Source organism: Tetrao urogallus, assembly GCF_951394365.1.
Source record: "Tetrao urogallus genome assembly, chromosome: Z".
Taxonomy (NCBI): domain Eukaryota; kingdom Metazoa; phylum Chordata; class Aves; order Galliformes; family Phasianidae; genus Tetrao; species Tetrao urogallus.
The window spans coordinates 39,554,038-39,565,040 of NC_136816.1; the positions used below are offsets into that span (position 1 = coordinate 39,554,038).

At 37.2% G+C, this 11,003-nt stretch overlaps 1 protein-coding gene across 1 annotated transcript in view; it reads right to left on the reverse strand.

The window, feature by feature from the left end:
* The window catches only part of TMC1 (transmembrane channel like 1), a gene marked incomplete at both ends in the record, with an annotated part of 48,998 nt that extends 41,936 nt beyond the window's left edge, over positions 1 to 7,062 (reverse strand). Inside the window, one exon of the mRNA XM_079548460.1 lies at positions 7,023 to 7,062. Coding sequence (XP_079404586.1) covers positions 7,023 to 7,062 — 40 coding nt within the window. The remainder of the gene's footprint in view (positions 1 to 7,022) is intronic.
* Positions 7,063 to 11,003: the final 3,941 nt, after the last annotated feature.

The window sequence follows — 11,003 nt, forward strand, 5'->3', positions numbered from 1 at the left end:
CTGTTGCTGACAGTAACTAGATCTCCATTAGACAAAGATCATTACGTTGCTATTGAAAGTCTGCAAAGATGACAAAAGGCACTTCTAAAGATATACTCTGCATGCCACAATAGGGCATGGTTTTTTATTTGCAGCTAATGCTTTCACTGATCTTCACTAGCCAAAAAGAGATTCCCAGGGAAGCACTTAAAGATACAAGACTGGCCTCACTGGAGATTCCCCAGAGTACGTACAACAAGCAGTCAGATGGAGATTTATCATGCACACTGAAACGTGCATTACTGGTGAAAGTGTGTCAGGCTGCAATTAACATAATATTGAAATTAACTATGAACTATGTAATACAGGATTAAATACAGCCCAGTATAGATGTTGAACTTCAATTAATTTTTAAATCTTTAATTAATTTTCTTCAGTTAATTTTATCATAAGGGTAAAAAATGTGATAGTCTGAATCAAGTATTTCAGGAAAAATTAAATGTGAAACTAATCGATTCTTGAAGAAAGTACCAAGCATGCTGTTGGAAGGGAGTGTATGTGAATAGTGAGGCCTGTGTGCTTAAATCTTTTTTTCTTAAAAGACAGATTCACAGACACACAAATAATAACAAGTTTTCACAGAATCATGAAAAAAAAAAAAAAGAAAGAAAAAAGAACAAAACATGAAATCAAATGAGAGTGGCTGTTTCCACAAAATGAGTCTAGAAAAAAACAACCAATGATAATAGAGAATCATGTGGCTAAAAGAGTAGAGAGTGCTACAGGCATCCAAAGAAGCATCCAAAGTCCATTTTAAAAAATGATTTCTGCAAAAAATTATTTTATCTCCAAACTTCAGAACATTCCTGTCTCCACAGACCCATGCTCACCTACAGATACAAAACATACTCAATTTGTTTCTGAGCTTACACTTGAAAACAAAACAAAATATAACAAAAGAGCCTCCTATTCCTTTTATGATAAGCAGACAACTATTGTCAGTTCTCCTGAGACTAAATGGTATGCACATTGCTATGATTCACACAGAAAGCACTTAAATGTTCCCCGTGCTGCACTCAGCTACAAAGATTTTGGTGAAATGTTCAGATGTCACTCTCTTTCTGCTGTATGTACAGAATGAGAGCTCTCTTTCAGGTTGTGGGGTGTGATGCCTGAAGCACTGCACAGAATTTATTTTTAAAAGGCAGAATTCAGACAAAACTCTGTATTGCACTGTACATCATGAACTGTGTGACAAGAAAAGCTGAAGCTCAGAGTAGAACTTGAAGTTCAAGAGAAAAAAATTCATTAAGGAAAGGGGCAAAGATTCTTTGCTATCCCTCAGGTCTGTCTTGAATAGCATGTATGCACGCATTCATATAAGCTGCATAGCTATCCAACCCTGCACTCATATTGCAGCAATCTCTGAAAACCTGCAATTCAGTATAGTATTACTATTCTGTAGGAAAAACAAAGAGCATCAAAAATGCTCTAATTAAAGTAGGACTGTAGAGTCTTAGATGCAGAAACAAAATCATCACTGTGTAGGATCCTTCTAGGTGTACAGCTTGTCTTCTACTTTTTCAAACGTATCCACATGGCATCTTACTTATCAAAAGTTCATCAAAGTGTTGACAGACAGCAAGCTGCCTACATGCTACAGCAATATCTGGAATTACACGAGGTTCCAGAAAAGTGGACCTCATTTCTTCACAGTTGTAGCTCTCATAAAGCTCATTTCAGGTAATTGCGGTTTGAGTCAGATAACTTGAATTTATAAGAAATCAGAGCAAACTATTGCTCAGCTGTCAAATCTTCTAGGATACTGCATCCAACCCTGATTAAATGGGTTTAATATCAGGCATATTTGAATTTATATTCCATAACTTCCTATGCTCAAGGAAAGCCAATTGCTTACGGATTTCTTTTACTTACTAGTCTGAGGGAAAGTTTGTCTTTATTCTAGACTAAGGGCAACAGAAGTCTGATTTGAGTAAATTATCACATCTCTTCAAGTCTTATTTATGTTTTGAACTATAGCTGGATTTGAAACAGCTAGAGAGTGTACTGAATCTCAATTCAAAATAATATACATGTCAGAGACAGAACGTTAATCTCAGAAGAGAGTTTAGGAGAGAACATAGAGTGCTGGTTGGCAAGGAAATTAAGGGCAGAATATAATCTATAAAACCATAGGAGTCTTTGTTGTGAAGTGGCCAACTAGCATAGTGAGGAAATGTTTTATTCTTATCTTCTCAAATCCTTTGCATTTCATTACCAGAGGACATCTGCCAGATTTCATGCTTTTCTATTAACCTTTTTTTTATGCCACAAGGTTGCCTTAATTTCTCATTATGGCAGTGATAATGATTCTTGGAACTACTCCATAAAACATTGCCTGCTATTGTAATATTACTGCTTAACATGGTACTGTGTAAAACCGGCTGTTGCTAAGCAATTCTGGAGTATCCATGCCTTGAAAAAACATCAGTGGAGACCTGTGTATGAACCTAAAAATGCTATCAGATTCTTTGCCTATTTTTTTAAGTCATAAAACAGGTGTATATTTATTAATTAATTGTTAAGCCAATTAAATGGATCATATGCAGATAGTGTCTTGCAAGCAATTATTATTGTATCTTCCTCTCAGCAAAACCAAGCTGGATTTTTTCCAGTGACAGAAAGATAGACAGCTAATAAACTGGGTGACCAAAAAGCAGAAATAGAAGCCATGAAGGACAACAAACTCTTGTGAAATTTCAAACAAAAAGAACGGGCACATCTGTATAAAATTCAATTCTTAGAATTTACATAATTTCCATAATATTATTTCATGTAAATAATGCAGTTCCTCACAATACTTCTGTGAGGAAAAATATCACTAGAAGTAACAGCTCTAAAACACACCAGAAATAATAAAGAGCTCAAGGAAAATCAAGAACTCAAGGAAAGTCTACAGAAGAGTGAACTGGTGCACTTATCTAAGATTTGAGGTATTCATATTAGAGAGCTCTTGCTCTCAGTGTAATTCCAAAATGCAAGAAACAGACTTTGGTTGAAGTACAAGGCAGTATAAAGCCTGACATAAAGTCTTACTCCACGTCCCAGTAAAGGATGTCCCCACCAGTGAACTGTAGAATACCCCTGGCTAAACACTATAAACTTCGGCCAAAAATCCAGTTCCATTTCTAGCATTTAAAAACATAGTAAAAAGAGACTGAATGTATTTGTTTCATCCTTTTATTCCACACCTCACGTCATCACATAAGTTTTTTATACATCCCCAAGTACACCTTTCAGCAAAAGTTTAGACCCTTGAAAGCTTTATATTTTAATAACAGTCCAGTCCCACACTTGAAACATCAGGTAGATAAAAGTTGCACAGCCAACTGGAGTTAAGGAAGACCAACAAATTTCTACTGTGATTTGGATAAAAAGTTATTGACAAGAGAGCTGAGGTTCAACAACAATGAACTGATTGCCTGGGAATACAGGGCCCAAGTTTCTCAGTATGTCCAAGGCTGATAATATGCAATTATTTTTTTTTTTTAAGCTTCTGTGTATCTCTTGTGCCATATTTAAAAAAAAAAAAAAAAAAAAAAAAAAAAAAGTATTTGACTAACCTGATAAATATTCTTGAAAATACTTCTTTTTTTTCTTTTTTTCTTTTTTTCTTTTTTTTTTTTTTTTAATACTACAGCATCTTATCAAAGGCTAAAACAAGGTTCAGATTTGATGGAGTAACAGAACTTGGAAATGATGAATTTTAACAAATTACAACAGCACCAATACTGAAAACCTAACAGTTAGCATGTGAAACTTTTCTCTGGAGCAATCTAGAAAGACTGGGAGAAACAGAAGAGTTTTATAAGTATCAATCAATGTATTCCAAATTCAATTACATATAATTTATATCTGTCATTGTCCACGTCACAGATATGGAAGCACAGCATGTTATTGTGTACAAAAAAAAAAAAAAAAAAAAAAAAAAAAAAAAAAAAGCCAAAACAGAACAAAACAAAAAGAAAACAAAAAAAAACAAAAACAAAACAAAACAAATGAGTACATGTCAAAGCCCAAAAGCATACATCAGATTATTTATTTCTTGTATAAAAAATATGATGAATATCATGCTGCTTCTACTTTATTTTCGGATTTGTACCAGGAATCTGATGTAGAGTTAACATCGCAGTCTTATTTCCAGACTTATGGCTTCTTTGAACCTGATCAATAGTTCAGAATTGCTCTCTGCTCAGTTCTACAGCAAATAAACACACTGTAGAGACAGCCAAGTACCTTGTTTGCATCTTTCCAAAATGGCTTAACCTTAGGCCTTTTTAATGACTTTCTATTTCCTGCAATTAGATTCTGACAACTAGGTGAAACATTGTTTCTCTCTCCAATCTCTATCCCCAACAAGATAACTTCCATGTTTTATAACTAAAAGCATTTTTGTATTATCTAGATTCAGAATGTTATTATGAGGAATTCTCATGAGCTAAACAAATTACGAAAAGCAAACATAAAGAATCTGCTTGGAACTTGATAGGTTGCATATATTCATATTCCTCTTGTCTTCTTCATTACATTTCATTAAATAACAGAATCAACAGAGTTGCCACTAGAAGATGCAAAATTATTTAGAGATTCAAACATCTTTGCCAAAGCTCAAAGACTTCCATTTATATTTTAATTCTTGGAGGCAAATGAGATAATAAATATACGCTACATATTGGTAAGTGCTAAGTTTAAAATCTGAGAATGGCTTCAGAAACACAGGAGAGAGAATCCTATTCTGAACTCCACTAATAGCAAGCCAGCTTTACATCTTGTATGAAGTGTCCTATATAAGCAGAAGCCAAAACCTATTGTTAAAATTTTTTCTGACCTTTAGTGTTTCAGAATTCATTTACCTCTTAGCTTTCCAGCAACTCTGTTTAAGAAGGAAAGATAATTTCATAGTCATAGCAATGAAAAGCAAACCTTCATAGAATACTGCCTTTGAAGGTATCCCAGATTTTTTTAAAACTAAAATATGAATTGAAACACAGACCTTACGAATAAGAATTGCAATTCTAGAATTACTAGAACACTTAATACTTGAGACCATGCCTGAATTTTTATGCTTTTCACATATAGAGTTATGTATTTTCTTCCTATGGATTAAAATAAAAGTTACTGTCTCAAAAAATATCCTGTCGGCAGTAGCTCTGAATTTATTAAGTAAAACAATAAATCATATTCAGTCACACAAGCAAATATACTGTTTATTTTTCTGCATCTAAACTACCAATGATATAGATCAGAATGGCAGATATAAATATATATATAGATATATATAGATATAAAGTAGACAGAATATTTGTAGTACCAAGTGAGGAAGACACCAGTAGTCTGGTAAAGCTGGCTACAACTAGTTTTAGCCCAGTCAACATTTGAAAATTACAGATGGGAACTATAGGAAACAAATCATTTTATTTTGATTTACATCCATGAATTGCTTGTTGATTTTCCACTGGTAAGGAAAAATGATGAATGTCTTCTAAATGTTCTGCTAAAACAACAGAATGAGGTAGCATAGATTAAATGGGAATGGAAGGCTGGCAGTAGATAGTCCATCTGACTACGGTCTGCTTTTCCATTTTCCTTTTGAGCTGTACTTAAGTACTTCAAAGTGTTAGAATTGTTTCTCGCAGAAGGCAGGGGAAGTAGTTAATTCAAAGAACTCCTCAGAAAATCACCCTCTTCATGAGAGCATAGATAAAGTTTTCCAAGCCACCATCTCTGCAGATTCACTTCCGTTTCCCTCCTTGGATTGACTCTGTGCAAGTTTTCATTGTTTTCACTGAAGACTTTACTTCAAGTACTGGGATAAGAATATTAAATGTACAGTGCCTCGTACATGTGAAATGACAGTAAATGATACTGATCTGAACTCTTTAGGTTCTGAAATGTGATTTACTTAACTTATTCATTGCATTGTTATCATGAGTCTATATAAAACATGAATTTATATGAAAAATACAGCCTACGTTCAAGCAAGAAGAAAAATTTTACTTAGGCTGATAAATATTTTGCCTATATTACACTAAATTCTGTTTTCTTCCTTGTTAAAAGGAGCTCAGTTAGCAAGTACTGCTTAGAAAATGTCAGTATCAGTATTTGTGAAAAAAAAAAAAGGGAAAAAAAAAATGAAGATGCTCATATAAGAGGAAAAAAAATATCACCACTAACTGCACTATGGGTTATATTCTGATAAAATTCTAAGTCCTTTCTGAATTTTTCTACAGAAGCATATCTTATTTTACTACTGTTTCATATTATGGGTGTAGATTAAAAAGAAAAAAAAGAAAAAAAAAACACTTTTACATAGCGTCAGCCCTGGTATTTAGCAAGACCTAGCAAGAATGAATTCATTCATGTTCTGCCATTCTGAACGTCATGCCAACCTTATATTTAAAAAAGATCAATATTCTTGATCCTTTCTTTAAACGAATGTTGTTGTCCATGAAAATTAAAACACTTCCCACATTAACAAGATGCTTTGCAATTTGTCAGAAAAAAATCACACCATTGTAATCGTACAAAAATGTTTCTTGTATCCAGATCATTCCAGTATCAGTACAGAATTATTGTTAATGTTTTATCTTACTATAAAGTATGTGCTTGATTTTAACACTAAATGTTGAAAGGAATGAACGAAAGGGCCATTGCACTTATGTATCTTACAGAAGCCACACAATACCCTAATTTCCTCAATCTTTCCATCCAACTGCATATAAATGTATAACAAGTAACTGGACTGTGTTTGAATCTTTTCATTTACTAACTAGTGGAGAGCGAATCTGCCTTCCCACAGCTAACCAACTTGCAAAACTGTCTTCAAAGGGGAAGTAAAGCACACATTTGAACAAAAGATGAAGAATTATGATAAAAGCAAATTTGCATCAAAAGAAACAAGAAGAAAACAAAATTTTCACATTGTTGAGCTACATGCAGAAAAAGAGTATACACTTCATATATATAATTATAGTTGTAATTACCATTTCCTTCATTGGTGGCTGGCTTTTCATTTTTAGGCATTGTGACTGTATTTCACAGGGCTGCTCCAGATGCCACCAGTATAGGAGATTGTCTGAAGGTTGAGCGGTCTGTTATAAAGTGTTATCCACATCAACTTTGTCCCGTCTGTCACTGCACAGTTGGTGCTGAAGTTTCACCGACTGAAATATAAGAAGATACTAATTTCCTAAGTAATTAATCTTTCATGAATGTTTAGTTTACTACTTAGGTTTTGCAAGCTAGGGTCAAAAGAATGGAAGAAATTGTTCATCTTCTTATTACGGGAAAAAAAAAAATTAAAAATCCTGCAATGTACTCATCTATGACTAACAGCAATGTTTAAATGTTAAAGTGCACTGGTAGACACAGATGTTGCGTGGTGTTCACATGGAGAAACTCTGACACTGTACGCAGGTCTACACTTTAACAGTGTTGCATATGGAAGACTGTATGGAAGATATATGCAGTTTTCTTATGAAAAACAACCTTTGTCATAGATACATATTTAGATTGCATATCTTTAAAGAAAAAAAAAAAAAAAAAAAAAAAGCATCCTAAAACACATTTAAAATACAGCAAATGGAACTTGACACTGATATATCTGTTGGTTTATGTTTGTGTCACTGGATGTAGAAATTCCCTTAAGATTTTTTGCTTCTCTCAGTATGCATATACCATACCAAGTATGCAGTAACAGATTTACCCTGAGTCACCGTGGACTTACAACACTAGGCAGCTTTTATGATTAGACAAAGCAAACATTTTATTAATGAGACACAAGTCAGGCTTGGAAATAAAAATTAGAAATAATGTATTACAAGTACCATCTTTGGAAGAAAGGACAGGCAACTTCGAGATAGTACAAAGATGTTGCAAAGAGGAAATTAGAAGGCAAAAACCCAGCTAGAACATAATCTGGCCACTGTTGTGAAAAATAACAAAAAATGTTTTCACAAATATGAAGGCTGCTCTGAAAGTAATGCCTACTATTCTATTATGTTGATCAACAATGTCAGAGGTAAATATTGGTGTATGGCAGTAGAGGCTGAACCTTCCGACCAATATTTTCTTACATTTTGTTGCTGTGTAGTTTCCACAGAAATAAATGGGAGGAATTACTTTTGGAGCAACCTACACACATAAACAACAAAAGAAGGCCAAGAAGAATCTCCATTCTTTATTGCATGTGGCAGAGAACATTACCACAAAGGATGAGGAAAAGGCTGAGGTACTCAATGCCTTTTTTTGCTTCTGCCTTTAATAGTCAGATCAGTTACCCTCAGAGTACTCAGATCCCTGACATGGAAGACAGAGATGGGGAGCAGAATAAACCTCCATAATTCAGGAGGAAACAGTGACCTGCTATTCCACCTATCACAAGCATCTGGGACTCAATTAAATCTACTCATGAGTACAGATGGAGCAAGCAGAAGTGCTCGCCAAGTCACTTTCCATCATTTATCAGCAGTCTTCGTCAACTGAGAAGGTCCCAGAGGAATGGAGACTCGCTAGTGTGACACCTGTGTACAAGAAGGATGATGCAGGAAATGACAGGCCCATCAGCCTGACCTCAGTATTAGGGAATGTTATGGAGTAGATAATTTTGAGTGCAATCACATAGCATTGTGGGATAATCAGGGCATCAGGTCTAGCCAGCATGGACCCATGAAAGGTAGGTCCTGCTTGACAAACCTCCTCTCCTTCTTTGACCACGAGACCTGCCTGGCAGATAAGGGAAAGGCTGTGGACATTCTCTGCCTCAACTTCAGCAAAGACTCTGGCACTGTCTCCCACAGTACTCGCCTGGAGAAACTGGCAGCTCATGGCTTAGATCGTGGAACAGATCATCCTGCATAACATGCTTAATCACATGAGGATAGGGCGTGTGATCCGAAACCGCCAGCACGGCTTCACCAGGGGAAGGTCATGCTTGACCAATCTGGTGCTCTTCTATGATGGAGTGACGGCATCGGTGGACAAGAGAAAGGCGACCGATGTCATTTACCTGGACTTGAGCAAGGCCTTTGACATGGTCCCCCACCACATCCTTATCTCCAAATTGGATAAGAAACTGGTTGAAAGGCCGCAGACAGAGGGTGGTCATCAATGGCTCTATGTCCAGGTGAAGGCTGGTAATGAGCAGCGTCCCCCGGGGGTCTGTCCTGGGACCGGTGCTCTTCAACATCTTTATCAATGACATCGATGACGGAATCGAGTGCACCCTCAGCAAGTTTGCTGAGGACACCAAGCTGAGTGTTGCAGTTGACACAGTGGAAGGAAGGGATGCCATTCAGAGGGACCTCAACAGGCTTGAAAGATGGGCCTGGGTGAACCTGATGAGGTTCAACACAGCAAAGTGTAGAGTTTTGCACTTGGGCCGGAGGAATCCCAGGCATCCATACAGACTGGAAGGAGCGGTCCTTGAGAGCAGCCCTGCAGAGAAGGACCTGGGGGTCTTGATGGATGAAAAGCTTAACATGAGCCAGCAGTGTGCTCTTGCAACTCTGAGGTTCTGGAACAGGTGCCCAGAGAGGTTGTGGATGCCCCGTCGCTGGAGGTGTTCAAGGCCAGATTGGATGGGGCCCTGGGCAGCCTGGTCTAGCATTAAATGTGGAGGTTAGTGGCCCTGCATGTGGCAGGGGTGTTGGAGATTCATGATCCTTGAGGGCCCTTCCAACTGGCCATTCTGTGATTCTGTGATTCTGTAGACAGGTGTTGTCTTTTCTGGGTAAAAAAATGGCTGAGGAGCTGGACCCAGAGAGTGGTGATAAATGGATTTAAATCCAGATGGGGAATAATCAAAGAATCACAGAATCACAGAATCATAGTCATATGTTCTGTAGGGGTCAGTACTGGGGCTTTATTGATCTGGATGAGAGTATTGAGTGCATCCTCAGTAAGAATGTAAATGACGCCAAGCTGGGAGGAAGTGTCAATCTGCTTGGGAGAAGGAAGGCCCTATAGAGCAATCTGGACAGGCTAGATAGATGTACTGAGACCAGTGGGATGAAGGTCAATAAGACTAAGCCCCAGATCCTGCACTTTGGCCACAGGAAATGCTACAGGCTTAGGGCAGAGTGGTTGGAAAGCTGCACAGAAGGAAGGATCTCAGGATGTGGGTCAGCAGCCAGCTGAACATGAGCCAGCAGTGTGTCTAGGTAGCCAAGAAGGCCAAGCATCCTGGCTTGCATCAAAAAGAGCAGAGTCAGAGAAGTGATTGTCCCCCTGTACTAGCATTTGAGACTACACCTCAAGTACTGTGTTCAGTACAAGAAAGACAGTGTGGCCCTGGAGCATGTTCAGAGGAAAGCAATGAAGCTGGTGAGCAGTCTGGAGCACAGGTCTTACAAGGAGCAGCTGAGAGAATTGGGATTGCCTAGTCTTGAGAAGAGGAGGCTCAGGGGAGACATTATCACCTTCTTTAACTCCCTGACAGGAGGTTATGATGAGGTGGCTGTCAGTTTCTTCTCCCACATAACTAGCAATAAGAGGTAATGGTTTCAAGTTGTGCTAGGAAGATTCATGTTGGATATTAGGAACAAATTCATCTCTGAAAGTGGTAAGGCATTGGATATTCAGGGAGGTGGTTGAGTCACCATACCTGGAGGTGTCCAAGAAAGGTGCAGATGTAGCCATTAGGGACATGGTTTAGCAGGCATGATCAGCTTTCATCCTCTTTGCAGCACATCAGTTGTGCAGAAAAATAAATAAATAAAGACCCTACATTTAATTTATCTCTATGTGACGGCAATCAGAACAACATGGAGTTACTGAATTCCATAACAAATGATAGAAAAAAAATAAAAAATGGAGGCAGGTCAAGAGAACCTGGGCTCATTCCTTAATGACTTCATTGAACAACATTTTTTTTCTTTTAGCAAATATGTCACACTTTTATTTGTTCAAATCTGTACCTCCTCATCAGAGACAATTTCTACACAATAAAAATTCAGAAGTATGCA